The sequence below is a fragment of the Athene noctua genome, chromosome 2 (assembly GCF_965140245.1).
Source record: "Athene noctua chromosome 2, bAthNoc1.hap1.1, whole genome shotgun sequence".
In the NCBI taxonomy this organism is placed as follows: domain Eukaryota; kingdom Metazoa; phylum Chordata; class Aves; order Strigiformes; family Strigidae; genus Athene; species Athene noctua.
This window is the reverse complement of record NC_134038.1, coordinates 1,280,510-1,296,791: the sequence shown is the minus strand read 5'-3', so window position 1 is coordinate 1,296,791 and position 16,282 is coordinate 1,280,510. Positions and strand designations below refer to the sequence as shown.

The following is a 16,282-nucleotide window of genomic DNA, read 5'->3' as shown; positions in this document are numbered from 1 at the left end:
ACCCCCAGCAGGGCTGCAGGCCTGGGGAGGAGTGGCTGGAGAGCTGCCGGTCAGAGAGGGGCTGGGGGGGTGAGAATGAGCCAGAGTGTGCCCAGGGGGCCAAGGAGGGCAACGGCATCCTGGCTTGTGTCAGCACTGGCGTGGCCAGCAGGGACAGGGAAGGGATCTGAGCCCTGGGCTCGGCACTGGGGAGGCCGCCCCTCGCTGAGGGGGTTCAGTTCTGGGCCCCTCACCCCAAAAAGGCCATTGAATGACTCGAGCGTGGCCAGAGAAGGGCAACGGAGCTGGGGCAGGGTCTGGAGCACAGGTCTGCTGGGGAGCGGCTGGGGGAACTGGGGGGGTTCAGTCTGGAGCAGAGGAGGCTGAGGGGAGACCTCCTGGCCCTCTGCAACTCCCTGCCAGGAGGGGGCAGAGAGGGGGGATGAGTCTCTGGAGCCAAGGCCCCAGCGCCAGGCCCCGAGGGAATGGCCTCAAGCTGCCCAGGGCAGGGTCAGGCTGGCTCTGAGGAAGGATTTCTGTGCAGAAGGGGCTGTTGGGCGTTGGAATGGGCTGCCCAGGGCAGGGGGGAGTCCCCGGGATCCCTGGAGGGGTTGAAGAGTCGGGCTGAGCCAGCGCTGAGGGATCTGGGGGAGTTGGGAACGGTCAGGGGGAGGGTCATGGTGGGGCTGGAGGAGCTGCAAGGGCTTTTCCAACCCAGATGATTCTGGGATTCTGTGAGAACGCAGTCATGAAATATTTTGGGGAACATCTGCATGCTTGTATCTAACTCCAAAACAAGTTAAAACCATTCTGACTTCCAGTCTAAAAAATAAGAAATGTCTGAGGATCATGTGGAGTAGAAGAGGCTCTGACACTCGTAGAAACGCTTCCTTAGCCTGTTCCCCTGAAGCTCATCATCTGCTCTGGAAGGAGATGGTGAGCTGTAGGGAGGAGAGTGGTCAAGGAGGATGGGATAGACATGCCCTGGGATTGTCTACTTTGTGCAAGTCTTTATCCTACAAAAGGGCTACCACTGGAGACAGAGCGGTGACAGGGTGGTTGGGGCTGTGTTTGGCCATGATGATGGATGATACAAGTAGTCTGGGATGACATCTGAGCCCCAACTCCTCCTCCTGAGCATCCTTGTGGTGGCCTTCAACACTCAACAGCGGTCTGGAGTGAGCTCTGCGTCCCCGTCACGCCCCTGTGGTCTTGGTTCTTCTCTGCTTTTCCTGGTTTCTTAGTGAGCTTGAAATTTCTGGCGCCTTGTTTTTATGGTATTTTTTATTTCCCCATAGTTCCTTTCCATTGTACCTACTAAAGTAAATTAGGAATGTTTTTTCATAGCAAAGAATATAGTTTGAATCCGGAGATGCTGGGAGCAGTCAGTAAGCACTTGAGGACATGTTTGATGGAAAAAGTTTGAAATTTTGAGATTTACTGATGATGTTCAGAGGACTGATGTGGCAAATTCGCTTCGGTTTTTTGAGACCCATCTCTGAGGTGACAAATCTGTAAATTTAGAAAACAGCGTCAGTGTAGTTGACATTTTTAAACCAAAAAGCAGTGGTTTGATTCCATGAATACGAAAGCACGCAGCTTTAGATCTTGTTCAATGCATAAAGCAGGTCAGGTGAGAGCAGTCATCTCTAGCTGCATTTACCCACCGTTCCTGCACCCCTTCAGACTTCAACGTGTAGCTTGTGCTGCTGCCTTTTGACCTGGTGGAGAACTCTGAGCACAGCGGGTTGGTTTTAGTCTACCCATAGAATCATCAAATGGTTTGGGTTGGGAGGGACCTTTGAAGGTCATCCAGTCCAACCCCGCTGCCATGGGCAGGGACATCTTCAACCACATCAGGTTGCTCAGAGCCCCGTCCAACCTGGCCTTGAATGTTTCCAGGGATGGGGCATCGACCACCTCTCTGGGCAACCTGGTCCAGTGTCTCACCACCCTCATCGTAAAAAATTTCTTATTTAGATCTCGTCTGAATCTCCCCTCTTTTAGTTTAAAACCATTAACCCCTTGTTCTGTCACTACAGGCTCCACTAAAAAGCCTCTCTCTTTCTTATCAACCTCCTCTAAGCCCTGGGAGGCCACTCTAAGGTCTCCCCGGAGCCTTCTTTTCTCCAGCTGAACCCAACTCTCTCAGCCTGTCCTCACAGGGGGGGCTCCAGCCCCCCCAGCATGCTAGTGGCCTCCTCTGGCCCCGCTCAAGCAGGTCCGTGTCCTTCTGGACTAGATGACCTTCAAGGTCTTTTCCAACCTAGATGATTCTGTCCTTCTGCTGTTGGTGCCCCAGAGCTGGACCCAGCCCTGCAGGGGGGTCTCCCAGAGCGGAGCAGAGGGGGAGAATCCCCCCCTCGCCCTGTGCCCACCCTGCTCTGGGTGCAGCCCAGCACACGGGGCCTTTCTGGGCTGCGAGCTCACGTTGCTGGGTCATGTCTCATTTTTCATCCATCCGTATGGAAAGAGGGGAGAACGTCAGGAAAAATCAGAGCTCAGGATCCAGTCTGATACTCCGGCAGCTCCTGGCCTTGACCCATAACTACATAAATACCCCGAACCTTGCAGCTTGTAAGGATCTGGAAAGAAATCCAGCACGTGACTGCCAGCAGCACTGCATCCCCTGCTAGGCAATAGCTATTTCAAGACAGTGGGAGAAAATAAACAAGACCTCTCTCCGTCCTGACATGTATCTGCAGTAATTTCAGCAAAGGGGAAATTGCTGACAAAGCAGAGATTGAACTCTAAAGCCACCTTAGGAAATAAACAACTTTTCTATCAAAGAGAATCAGTTGTATATTGGCCTGAGCCTTTGCTCATCCCTTTCAAATAAAATAAAAAAAGGAAAATCCTTTTCTGGCAGGCAAGAGCCATCGGCTGTGTGTATTAACGCCACGCTGCTTTGATGAGGAAGGGATCTGACTTTCTTTGCAATGTCAAGGGAAGGTTAGCAGGCTGACGCGGCGAAGATTAGACGTGATGTAACTATCGCGGCGCCGGTCGATGGCAGGAATATGATAGCATGGGGCACATGATGAGGCTGTCAGGAGAAGTTAATAAGGGTTGATTTTGTGGGTAGTGGGGGGTCCGTTCCCGTGCTGGGAGAGCGGGATCTCGAACGTTACGGCTTGGAAAAAGACAGACAAAACTTTCATTTAATCGGGATTGGCAGGGAAAGGGAGCGGAGATGCTGGCTCCGAGGCTTTCCCGCTGGCTGATGCGCTCACCATTTCTAAGGTTGATAAGAAATAAGACATTTTTTATGATATGGGTTGTGAGACACTGGCACAGGTTGCCCAGAGAGGTGGTCGATGCCCCATCCCTGGAAACATTGAAGGTTGGGTTGGACGGGGCTCGGAGCAACCTGATCAGGTTGAAGATGTCCCTGCTTATTGCAGGGATGTTGGACTAGACGACCTTTAAAGGTCCTTTCCAACCCAAACCATTCCATGATTCTGTAAGGTTTCATTAGCATGAAAAAGCAGCAAAACTCCGATTGTCACACAAGCCACAGCCGGCTGGTGTTGTTCCTCCAAAAACATCATTAACACGAGCAGCTTCTTTGTCAGGAGAAGAAGCTCCGAAGGCTGAGCAAACAGAAAAGCCCTTCTCTGGATGCCGTTTGTGATGAAGAGCTTTCTCCCTGCCTTGCTCAGCGGTTTGCAGGCTGGCTGGCGGTGGCCCAGGGACCACGCGGCGCATCGATCGGTGGCTGCGTGAGGAGCTCGTGCATCTGAGTGACAAAAAATCCATCGTGCCCTGACACGGGACTCTGCAGACAGCTGAGCGGGAGCCGACCCAGCTGTACGGCCCTGCGAAAGCTTGAGCAGGAGCTTTAGGTGATGGGTTTGTGGTCTCAACAGCTTTAAATTTCATGGTGGTCGCTGGGTGGTGCCTGTGCATGGAGAGATCTGGAGCACCTGGATCCACCTGGACCGTGCTGGTGGGCCAGTTGCTCCAGGGATGGGCAAAGATAAGAGTCTGTGCTGGGGGGGGGGGGGGGGGGGGGCGTGCAGAAATGGGAGAAACTCTAAGGATGGAGGTGTTAATATGTTTAAAAAGGAGGGAGGAATCGTTGATTAAGTTCAGAAGTCCTAAATGAGAGCTGCTTCTTCCCCCTGGTACAGAAGTGCCCTGTCGCAAAGGTTTGTTGAGCCATTAATGTCTGATTTCATGGCACCAAATATGTCGTCTCTACCCAAAAGTGGTGAATTCTGGGCTTTGACACACTTAAACTACTTCATGCACCTGGGTTGGCGTAATCTGCAATACCCATGGAGGCTGGGGGATGCAGGGAGGGAGGGAGAGCAGCCCTGCAGAGAAGGACTTGGGGGTACTGGTGGGTGACAGATGGGACATGACCCAGCAATGTGCACTGGTAGCCCAGAAAGCCAACTGTCTCCTGGGCTGTGTCCCAAGCAGCGTGGCCAGCAGGTCGAGGGAGGGGATTGTCCCCCTCTGCTCCCCTCTGGTGAGACCCCCCGGAGCCCCGCGTCCAGCTCTGGGGTCCCCAGCACAGGACAGACATGGAGCTGCTGGAGCGGGGCCGGAGGAGGGACACGGGAATGGTCCGAGGGCTGGAGCAGCTCTGCTGGGGGGAAAGGCTGAGAGAGTTGGGGGGTTCAGCTGGGGAGAGAAGGCTCCGGGGAGACCTTAGAGCGGCCCCCCAGGGCTGAAAGGGGCTGCGGGAAAGGGGGGAGGGACTCGTCATCAGGGGGAGGGATAGAACGAGGGGGAATGGGTCTAAACTGACAGAGGGGAGATTTAGATCAGATCTAAGGCAGAAATTCTCCCCTGTGAGGGGGTGAGGCCCTGGCACAGGCTGCCCAGAGAAGCTGTGGCTGCCCCCTCCCTGGAAGGGGTCAAGGCCAGGTTGGACGGGGCTTTGGGCAACCTGGGCTGGTGGAAGGTGGCCCTGCCCGGGGCAGGGGGTGGCACTGGATGGGCTTTGAGGTCCCTCCCAACCCAAACCACAATTTGATGATTCTTGTGCCCGCTGAGCTGTGGCAACTGCTCTTCTACCCCCGTGTAGAAGATGTGGTGATGTGGTCCAGCCTTGCTCCCTGCGAGGGAGGTGAACTGAAATTATTTGGTGACCATCACAAGAGATTTGCCCAAGGACCTTTACTGTGGTGCGGTGGGTGGAGGGCAACTGGAGTCAAGCTGTCACACAGCTGTCTCAGGATTCGGGGGGGAGCGTGCCCAATCTGGGGGCTCATCTATCGGCATCACTCCGCAGGCGGGTGGGGGTGGGTGAGGACCAGCGTCTGCGGGCAGCACAGCGATTTCATGGTTTGGCTTTCCAGGGGAGCAAACAGTGGACAGGCAGAAGCTGTTTGCCTGGTCTCTGTGGCTGGCTACGGATCCACACATTGGCCAGCCCTCGTGGCACGTTGCTTCTCCATTTAACAACCCCCCAGCTCAGCACCTGCACCCTAAGCAGGTAACTCCTGCTCGGTGGGAAAAACTGGATTTTTTTTGATAGCTCCATCTCACTGAAAGCATTTCTGCCAGCTCCAGCTGCCGCTGCAAGGAGCTCTGCTCCTTTGGTAGCCTGCCCTGATTTCTTCAAGCACTTCGAAGCACTTCTGCCTGCATCGATCAGGCCAGATAGCGAAGAAGTATTATACCTTTCAGGTCAATGACATATTTTTGTAAAAATGTGCATTGGCACTAAAATTACTTGTGCAGAAAAAAGCCCCAGCTCCCAAACACTTTGATACTCTGCTCACTATTATCTACCTACAGCTAATACTCTTTTATTGCTGATGCTCAGCAGTTCTGTATCTGTGCTGTGCCTGCGTTCATCAGCCTGGGCTTTCTAAGGCTTGACACCAAGGAACTACATGTTTCTGGTGGCTAAAATAATTTTTTACAGTAAAATATTCCTGCAGAATAGCATGCATAATAAATTAAAAGAATGTGCGTAATAATAAGGCAAATTGTTCTGCTCAGAGCCAGGCTGTTTAAAAATAAAAACAACACAGATTGTAGATTATAGATTGTAGATCATCCCTGGAAACATTCAAGGCCAGGTTGGACGGGGCTCTGAGCAACCTGATCTGGTTGAAGATGTTCCTGCCCATGGCAGAGGGGTTGGACTAGATGACCTCTAAAGGTCCCTTCCAACCCAAACCATTCCGTGATTCTATGATTAATTTAATTTTTACATTTTTAATTTGAAGGCTGGGAATGAGATGAGAATCATCTTCTTTGTGGGATTGTGCACTAGCAGGGGGATTTTTGTTCTTGGCCATGTGTGGATCCGGAATGCCAGCATGCCAAAGTGATCACTCAAGGGTGAGAGATTTGGGGAGCAAAGCACCTCAAGTGCTGTAGAGCTGCTTCCAAGTGCCTTGGTCTTGCTCTTCTAGGATAGGTTTGGGCCAGGTCTCCAACATCTCCCCGAGGAGCAGGAATTTAAATTGCTGTTGATCTGTTAACCTGAAGCCTCAGGTCTGGATAAAACTGATGCTGTTTGATCTTCCTGGGCATAGTTTGCTCCTCTCGGAGGGTTCAAGAGCTAAAAAAAAAAAAAAAATTAAAAAAATCCAGCTTCTTCCCTCTCTAGTTACACAGAGGTCCTTGCTCTGAGCTGCTTCTTTCTGACCGAGACGCCTGCCAAATCGATGCGGGCTTTTGACCCCATTATGCTCTGATACAGAAAGATGCTTGCTCGGCTATTTTTACCCTCGTAACTGCAGTTATCAATAAATACTAAGTCATTTTAAGTGTAAAATACTTTGAAATTTAAGCTTCTCCTAATCGGATTGGCTCATGGTGTTAATTGCTGCGGTGTCAGGAGGGATACAGAGGAGGTTTTTCTGGAGTGATGTCAGGGTGAGGCACGGGTGATACTGAGTGATGGGTCACTCAGAAAGCAACACCCAAGTTGCCCAAGAGCCTCCGTGGCTCTCTGAGGCCACATTAACCTTAATGATAGAAATTCTGGCTCATTAAAACCCAACTTATATCAACACGAGTGCTGTAAGGTCTCTGGTGGCCCCCACACCCTGGGGGCTTTGTTATGAAACATCTTTGTGGTCAATGGCTCCGATGTCCGAGTGGAGAGCAGTGACAAGTGGCGTCCTCAGGGGTCGGTGTTGGGACCGGTTTAACATCTCTGTTGGTGACATGGACAGTGGGATCGAGGCACCCTCAGCAACTTTGCTGGCGACACCGAGCTGTGTGGTGAGGTCGACAGGCTGGAAGGAAGGGATGTGCCATCCAGAGGGACCTGGACAGGCCGGAGATGTGGAATGTGTCAACCTGAAGGCCAAGTGCAAGGCCCTGCCCATGGGTTGGGGCAATCCCAAGCACAAATCTAGGCTGGGCGAGGAGGGGATGGAGAGCAGCAGCCCTGCGGAGGACTTAGGGGGGCTGGTTGATGAAAAGCTGACTGTGAGCCAGCAACATGCACCGGTAGCCCAGAAAGCCAACCATGTCCTGGGCTGCATCCAGAGCTGTGTGGCCAGTGGGTAGAGGGAGGGGATTGGGCCCCTCTGCTGCACTCTTGGAACACCCCCCTGCAGGGCTGGGTCCAGTTCTGGGGGCACCAACAGCAGAAAGACACAGACCTGCTTGAGTGGGTCTAGTGGAAGCCACAAAGATGATCAGGGGCTGGAGCACCCCCCTGTGAGGACAGGCTGGGAGAGTTGGGGAGTTCAGCTGGGGAAGAGAAGGCTCCGGAGAGACCTTAGAGCGGCCCCCCAGGGCTGAAAGGGGCTGCGGGAAAGGGGGGGGGACTCGTCATCAGGGGGGAGGGATAGGACGAGGGGAATGGTTTTAAGCCGAGAGAGGGGAGATTTAGATCAGATCTAAGGCAGAAATTCTCCCCTGCGAGGGGGGTGAGGCCCTGGCACAGGCTGCCCAGAGAAGCTGTGGCTGCCCCCTCCCTGGAAGGGTTCAAGGCCAGGTTGGACGGGGCTTTGGGCAACCTGGGCTAGTGGAAGGTGGCCCTGCCCGGGGCAGGGGGGTTGGAACTAGATGATCTTTAAGGTCCCTCCCAACCCAAACCATTTGATGGCTCTATGATCGTTCTGCATCACAGCTTGACCCTCACAGGCGTGGGAGGTTCCTCATCGCACTCGTGCCCGTGGTCCCTCAGGAGGTGACCGACAGCATCCCCCGAGCATCCTTTCAGCTTTCCCTATGTTCAGCCTAAATAAATTTTTTTTAAAAAAAGGGTTTCCAAGGAGATGGCACTGCCATGCATTAAATACGCAGCAACTGGTGCCGTGACAATTAAACCGATGGGGCGCGTGGTGGAAACAGCGGAAAGAGATGGTCGGGGGACTCAAACCAGCAGGATGTCCTTGCAGGGTTTCTACAGCAACAAGGCGAGGCGGGTGCTTGTTCTCTCCCGGCTGCTTTCTCGCTGCGTTTCCAATCCCGTGTTGCTCTGGGGTGGAGGAGGGAATGCAGAGCATCGTTGTTGTAGAACCAAATCTCCTTCCTAGAGCAGCTCAGGGTGAGGGTCCTCTCCTTAAACAGCAAAATAAGGCGTCTGTGACTTGAAGTTCAGTTGATTCTGGTGGGTTTTTGAATAAAGTTACAAAGTTAAACTAAGTCCAGGGTTCATTTCAGCGGGCTTTGCATTTCCAGAATTCTAATCTGAGCATCAGCTGGGCTCCTTTTCTGGGCAGCGCAAGTTAAAAATGGATTTTTGGTGAGTCTGGGGCTTTTTGGAGCCTTCCCTTTATGATGAGGTGAAGGTTTTCCTGTCGGCACCGTGAGTCTGAGGCTCGCCGGGCACCTTCCACTCTCCTGCATCGGTTATAAATCCCTTTAACCCAACAGCAATAAGCTCTGCGCTGCCTTGGACCGTACTCAACGGGCTATTTAAATTTAGATTACTGCACAGTGCTACCTTGAGGTAGGTCTGAGTCTCTTTGGCTGCCAGAGCTTGCAGCAGACTTCTCTACTACCCATCGAGCAGGTTTTTTGGCTGACGCGGTAAATAACGATGGTAATTCTAGGCCAAGACTGCATCTGGTACCCCGATTAGTTGTGCTGGACCTACGCCAGCAGCACGTTGCACACCTACCTGTTAGCCCCGCTGCTGGCCTCGTACCTCAGAAATACTCAACGTGGACCCTATTTTGGGGAAATACTCAGGAATTTTAGCCCTGAGGTTTACACTTCTGGGGAAAAAATTGCAACAGGGGAGGGTTTTTTGCAAAAACAAGGTAGGATCTGGGATAAGACAAGCCTTTATCAGAGCCCTGTCTCCTAGTCCTGTGGGTTTTTCTCTCCAAATTTGCTATTGCACGGGTACATCAGCTTTCCTGTCTGTGCCAGAGGTCCAGCCTTTCCAGACATGTGGATTTTGTTTGGCTTTCAGGCAGATGAATCTCGGATTTGTGTATCTGATGGAAGATTTTTGCTGTTCTCCCTTTCAGCCGCCCAGCGCAGGGCTGAGGAGGGTACCCCTTGACTATTGATCCTCTGCTTTGCATATTGAGCTGCTTGAGTTGATGAATTACCCCAGTAAATTGAAAGACTGTGGAGGAAGGAGAAACATGAACACTAAATTTCTTCTTCTCCAACAGCAGGGAAAATAATGATGGAGCGAGAGTGGACCTGTAAGCGCAGACACTGCCTGGCGTTACTAAGTTGATAATTCGCAGTAAAAACCAAGAGGAAATTAAGGACTCGAGGACAAAAGGTCCTGCATTTCCTTAACGTACTAACTTTTTCTTTTGAGGTGCTGCAGGGTTTTACCTTGGCTGGTTTATAGCCCATGAGGATCCAGTTCTGTTGGGTCCAAACAGACCTTTACATTTTTCAAGCTCCATGGGGCTGTCCTATCCTACCCTATCCTATCCTATCCTACCCTATCCTATCCTATCTAGTCTAGTCCAGTCTATCTTTGCTTCCCTGTGGATCACTTGAGCTCTTGTTTCACCCTAGAGGAACCCTGGATGAAGGACTTTTTATTCCTCCCTGATGCAGATAGCCCAAGAGTTTCTTGGTAGGAAGATCCAAAGCTCAGCTGAAGCAGCTGCTCTTAACACCATGGAGGTTATTTTAAACCAAGGTGGTCGAAGAGAAACATTAAAACGGGAGCCAAGCGCTGGCATCATTCTAGGGCCAAAAGCATTTCAGTGGAAAATGCTGGGTCGGTGCATCACGCTCAGACCCGAATTAAAGCCTTCAGTGGAAACCTGGGGAAAATATTTAACTCTGCAAAGCTTGAGTTGGCCTCCAGCTGTAGTGTCGCGCTTCATTAAGGCTGCTCGTTAGGTCTGAGTTTTGCAGAGTGAGAGGAGGCATGGTATATGATTTCTACATCTCCAAGTGCTTTTAGTCTCTGTTCTGCAAGGAGAGGCTTAACAGTGGCTTTTTCTCTCCATGCCAAGAAGAAGTGGAGACATTTTCATCATTTTGGTATGTTTTTTCAAACCCGCGAACCTCTGGCACCCAAAAAGCCCACTCTCTTTTTTTTTTCAATCCAAAACGGTTTAAATCGAGTTGGAAGATGAGCTGGACCAGCTGAAGGGCTTGAGGCCAAGGCTGCCAGCATCTCCGGCTGCCGGGGGGGCAGGTAAGTGCCCCCCCTCCACCCCGAGGACTTTTTTCCTTGCAAGTGCTTGAGCAAATTGGGCATTTCTGAAAAGCCCACAGGGGACTCGCTCCCAGTAAAAGGCAGCGAGATGGGATCTGTCACTTGTCTGACTCACTGAATGTGTCAGTTTTAAATGCCACCTAGTTTGATAAGCTCCGCTTAGCACACTGGGGGCTTTTTTTCCTTATCTATTTCTATACCTTTCTTAACAGGCTTGTAAATGCAGACAAGGACAAATTCCAAGCAAGAAATTTTCATTAATACGAACATCCCTTGCACCTTTTTACATAAGCCCACACAAAAAGGAAGAATCTGAATAAGATGTGGCTGCCTGTAAACCTCAGGTAGCCCCTGGGTTAGCAAATGGTGACACCTGCAGTGTTTGGGGTAATCTGGAAAATTGGTTTAATTGTCTGTTCTTTTAGATGATGACTTTTTTTAATCCTCTTTTGCATTTTTAAGCTCCGTTTACTGCTTTATGATTTCAATAAACCCCTTCGCTGTGTTTCTGAGTGAGCTGGGTCACCCTGTTGGGCTGATGGTGCCTGGCCCTTAGCTCAGCAGCGGACGGGATGATGGGAGGAAGGTTAAACCTCATTTTCTGCTCCGTATTTTGGTGATGAGCTCCACACTTTATGCAGAGACCAACGTGAGACTGACTCCTAATCTAATAAAGGTGCAGAGAGGGCACTGAGCAGCATGTAGCTGATCTCCCTGGTATGCAGTGACAGGACATGTGGGAATGGTTCAAAGCTGCTCCAGGGGAGGTTTAGGCTGGACATTAGGAAGCATTTCTTTACAAAGAGGGTGGTCAAACACGGGAACAGGCTTCCTCGACCCCCTGGTCGATGCCCCTGTCAGTGTTTAAGAGGCATTCGGACAATATCCTTAACAACATACATTAACTTTTGATCAGCCCTGAAGTGGTCAAGCAGTTGGACTAGATGATCACTGTAGGTCCCTTCCAGCTGAGAATATAATATTCTCGTCTAGTCTAGTCTATTCCATTCCGTTTTATTCTGTTCTAGGGAGGGGATTCTCCCTCTCTACTCTACTCTCATGAGACCCCCCTGCAGGGCTGGGTCCAGCTCTGGGGCACCAACATCAGAAGGACACGGACCTGCTGGAGCGGGGCCAGAGGAGGCCACGGAGATGCTCAGGGGCTGGAGCCCCCCTGTGAGGACAGGCTGGGAGAGTTGGGGGGGTTCAGCTGGAGGAGAGAAGGCTCCAGAGAGACCTTAGAGCGGCCCCCCAGGGCTGAAAGGGGCTGCGGGAAAGGCGGGGGGGACTCGTCATCAGGGGGAGGGATAGGACGAGGGGAATGGGTTTAAGCTGACAGAGGGGAGATTTAGATCAGGTCTAAGGCAGAAATTCTCCCTGTGAGGGGGTGAGGCCCTGGCACAGGCTGCCCAGAGAAGCTGTGGCTGCCCCCTCCCTGGAAGGGTTCAAGGCCAGGTTGGACGGGGCTTTGGGCAACCTGGGCTGGTGGAAGGTGGCCCTGCCCGGGGCAGGGGGTTGGAACTAGGTGATCTTTAAGGTCCCTTCCAACCCAAACCATTTGATTATTCTATTCTATTCTATTCTATTCTATTCTATTCTATTCCATTCCATTCCATTCCATTCCATTCCTCCACACAGAGCCCAGGACAGAGTCAGGTCTGTTCAGTCCTCGCTGGCTCCGTCCCTCCCACGGTTGGGTTTCGGGGTTGGTGCAGGCTGTGGTTATCACTGAGCCGCGGTGTGTCGGGGCGGTGGTTTGGGGAAGGTGCTGGAGGTGAGGCGCGTGCGCCGGAGAGCTGGCGCCTTCGCCCGGTGTTGAAATCGAGACGGAGGGGAGGGGTGTTGGCAGAGCCACGCAGGAGCCGGGCGCCAGCACACTGGGGTTCGTGCTGGGGAGCGGCACTGCTGAGGGGGGCGAAGCCATCACCTTCATATCTCGCACGGGCAAATGCTGCCGGGCTTGGTTGTCTGGGCAGCAGCGCGGAGCTGCGGGGTGGTCTTGCAGAAGAAGTAAGTTCATCGCCAGGTTGGTGCCTCCAGCGGGGCTACGTCCCTCTGGTTTCTCACCTCCCTGCTGCCTTTCACCACCGACATTGTGCCGAGGACATTGCAGCCGCCGGGTCTGTGGCCCAAAGAGTTCAGATTAAAACGCAGAGGGCTCGGGGTGGAAGCCGTGAGCTGGGGTGAAGGCTGGGGTGCTGTAACCTGGGCGTGTGTTTTAGCTGGCTTGCAGACTTGCTGAATTCCCCTCTGCAGATACTCTGTTTAGTGTAAATAGAGCTGCGGGACTCAGCGTCGATGGGAGAGGAAGAAAGAGTTGCTGTCCTCACCCAAGCCACTCTTCTCCTCCATCCTGCCTCCCCAGACGCTGTGAGCGCTCACTGCAAGCGTTGAATCGTTGAATGGGTTGGAAGGGACCTTCAAAGATCGTCTCCTTGAAGTCTTTCTCTCTCTCTCTGTTTGTTCTCCTTCAGGCTGGAATGGGTGGAAATCATCGAGCCTCGAACCCGGGAGCGCATGTACGCCAACCTCATCACGGGGGAGTGCGTGTGGGACCCCCCTGCTGGGGTGCGGATCAAACGCACGAATGAAAACCAGTGGTGGGAGCTCTTCGACCCCAACACCTCCCGTTTCTACTACTACAATGCCACCACGCAGAGGACAGTGTGGCACCGGCCACAGAACTGCGATATCATCCCTCTGGCCAAGCTGCAGACCCTGAAGCAGAACACGGAGTCGCCGAGGGCTTCCACGGAGAACAGCCCCGGGAGGAGCAGCAATGTCAGCAGGGAAGGCAGCACCAGCTCCTCCCTGGAGCAAGAGCTGGAGGGCAGCGAGAAGGTGCAGGAGCAGAGGTCGAGCCGTCAGTCAACCCAGTACGCCGTAGTGAAAGAAGAAACAGAAAGGTAAAAGCAAAGCTGGCTCTGCCGGCGCAGCACAGGCGCCTGCAACTGAGCTCGGTGATGGGTTGGTGCAAGAAAATTGCGTGTGTGGACACTCTGGTAGTGCTGTGGAAGAGCAGAGAGCAGAGCCCCGGTCCTGCAGCTCTTTCTCTCTCTTGTGCGGAGATGTCAGTTGGAAGATTGACATTTGGAACTGTCAGTGCTGGGTTAACAGTTGGACTAGATGATCTACCAGGTCCTTTTGAAACTAGTAGATTCTGTGATTCTGTGATATTTTATGGATGGCTCCTCTAGATTGCTCATGGGTCTCTGCACCAAGTTTTAGAGAGATGGTTTGCTCCTCCATAAAGCAATCACTTACAGGAGGAAGAGGTAAAAGCGTTTCTGAAAGGTGTTTCTCCTCGTTATGGGCAACTTTGATGTTCCCTTGGGAAAGATATATTAGAGACTCATTTCTTGTCCTCTGAAACACACGGTTTTAGAGAGTGGTGTGGTTTTAAATGATTTCCCTGGATAAAGTCTCCCTAACATGGCAGCATGATTCGTGCTGCAACCATGGGTTGTCCCACTGGTCTTTGGAGCTCCTAAAAGAGCTGATTTCTCTTGCAAAGAAGTTTCAAACTGACCAGTGAGTCAGTGCTTGGGTTCCTAAGGCTGAGCTGTGTAGGGACAACGTACTGAGATGTCTGCCTTGCTGCTCTGTGTGCTTTGTTTCATGCTTTTGTGGCTTGCAAGCTGCAAACCAGGCGATTTATTATTTAATATGTTTGTATTCTCTTAAACAATGCCTCTCATGATGTTAGTGTGACCAGCAGGAGCAGGGAGGTGACAGTCCCCCTGTGCTCTGCACTGGGGAGGCCACACCTGGAGGTTGTGTCCAGGTCTGGGCACCTCAATCCCAGAGAGATCTGGAGGGGCTGGAGCGAGGGCAGAGGAGGGCAACGAGGCTGGGGAAGGGCTGGAGAATCAATCCTGTGAGGAGGCAGGGCAGGAGCTGGGAGTGTTCAGTGTGAGGAGGAGGAGGCTGAGGGGAGCCCTCATCCCTCTCTGCAGCTCCTGCCAGGACATTGCAGAGAGGCTGGGGCTGGGCTCTGCTCCCAGGGGATCAGGGACAGGACAAGAGGGAACGGCTGGAAACTGCCCCAGGGGAGGGTCAGGCTGGGCAGGAGGAGAAAACGTTTCCCAGCAAGAGTGGTCCGAGAGTGGAAGAGGCTGCCCAGGGAGGGGGGAGTCCCCATCCCTGGGGGGGTTTCAGGGCCGTTGGGATGAGCTGTGGGGGATGTGGGGTAGGGGAGAACTTTGTAGAGTCGGGCTGAGGGTTGGACTCGATGATCCCAAGGGGCTTTTCCAACCTGAAGGATTCGGTGGTTCTGTGACTGTTGTTACTAACCAAACAGTGTCACTGGTGAGCGATTGGCAGCACAATTCCTGCTCGCATCTAGTTGCGCTTCCTTACAGCTGGCACACAGAAACTGCGGCCGGGTGATCTCACAGCCACGCAGGATGGGAACAGGAACTCCCAGCTCAGCAAGAGCTTTCATGTGGGATCTCAGACGCAGCCTTGCCTTCACGCATCTACCCTGTGAGGGTAGGCTTAATCTTGGAAGATCCGCTGATAAACTGACTGAGTGTGGGGCTGGCATCTTTCTCCTCGCAAGGCAGGCGGTGTTTGGAGAGGTGGAGAGTTTTGATGTTCAGTCATAAGGATGCTGGGCTGTTGCTCACTGCGGGCAGACACGGCTGCCCATGGTAGCCAGGTCACAGAATTCTGGAATCCTCAAGGTTGGAAAAGCTCTTGAACTCCTCCAGCCCAAGCATGACCCTCCCCCTGACCGTTCCCAACTCCCCCAGATCCCTCAGCGCTGGCTCAGCCCGACTCTTCAACCCCTCCAGGGATCCCGGGGACTCCCCCCTGCCCTGGGCAGCCCATTCCAACGCCCAACAGCCCCTTCTGCACAGAAATCCTTCCTCAGAGCCAGCCTGACCCTGCCCTGGGCAGCTTGAGGCCATTCCCTCGGGGCCTGGCGCTGGGGCCTTGGCTCCAGAGACTCATCCCCCCTCTCTGCCCCCTCCTGGCAGGGAGTTGCAGAGGGCCAGGAGGTCTCCCCTCAGCCTCCTCTGCTCCAGACTGAACCCCCCCAGTTCCCCCAGCCGCTCCCCAGCAGACCTGTGCTCCAGACCCTGCCCCAGCTCCGTTGCCCTTCTCTGGCCACGCTCGAGTCATTCAATGGCCTTTTTGGGGTGAGGGGCCCAAAATTGAACCCCCTCAGCGAGGGGCGGCCTCCCCAGTGCCGAGCCCAGGGCTCAGATCCCTTCCCTGTCCCTGCTGGCCACGCCAGTGCTGACACAAGCCAGAAGTCTAGCTGGGTCTGTTCAGGTTACGCTGATGGCTATTTAGGCCAGGCTTTGCTTTCCCATCTCCGTAATCACCAAGCCCTCACCTTTGGTAGCACAGGGGTAATAGTTTTAAACTAAAAGAGGGGAGATCCAGACTAGATCTAAGGAAGAAATTCTTTATGCTGAGGGTGGTGAGACACTGGACCAGGTTGCCCAGAGAGGTGGTCGATGCCCCATCCCTGGAAACATTCAAGGCCAGGTTGGACGGGGCTCTGAGCAACCTGATGTGGTTGAAGATGTCCCTTATCATTGGAGGGGGGGTTGGACTAAATGCCCTTCAAAGGTCCCTCCCAACCAAAACTATTTAATGATTCGATGATTCTATCACCTCCTACAGGCAGTAGCCTACTGTACTCTGTCTGTCACCCCTATTTCTATCTTGTGGCCTCAGGTAACATTGTCCATCAGAAACTGCTTGTGCAGGCTGCGT

At 53.0% G+C, this 16,282-nt stretch overlaps 1 protein-coding gene across 3 annotated transcripts in view; it reads left to right on the top strand.

The window, feature by feature from the left end:
- The window catches only part of ARHGAP39 (Rho GTPase activating protein 39), a 166,100-nt gene that overhangs the window by 78,977 nt on the left and 70,841 nt on the right, over positions 1-16,282 (top strand). For all 3 annotated transcript variants that reach the window (XM_074898311.1, XM_074898312.1, XM_074898310.1), the window contains exon 2: positions 13,027-13,458. In XM_074898311.1, the coding sequence (XP_074754412.1) occupies positions 13,027-13,458 (432 nt within the window). The remainder of the gene's footprint in view (positions 1-13,026; positions 13,459-16,282) is intronic.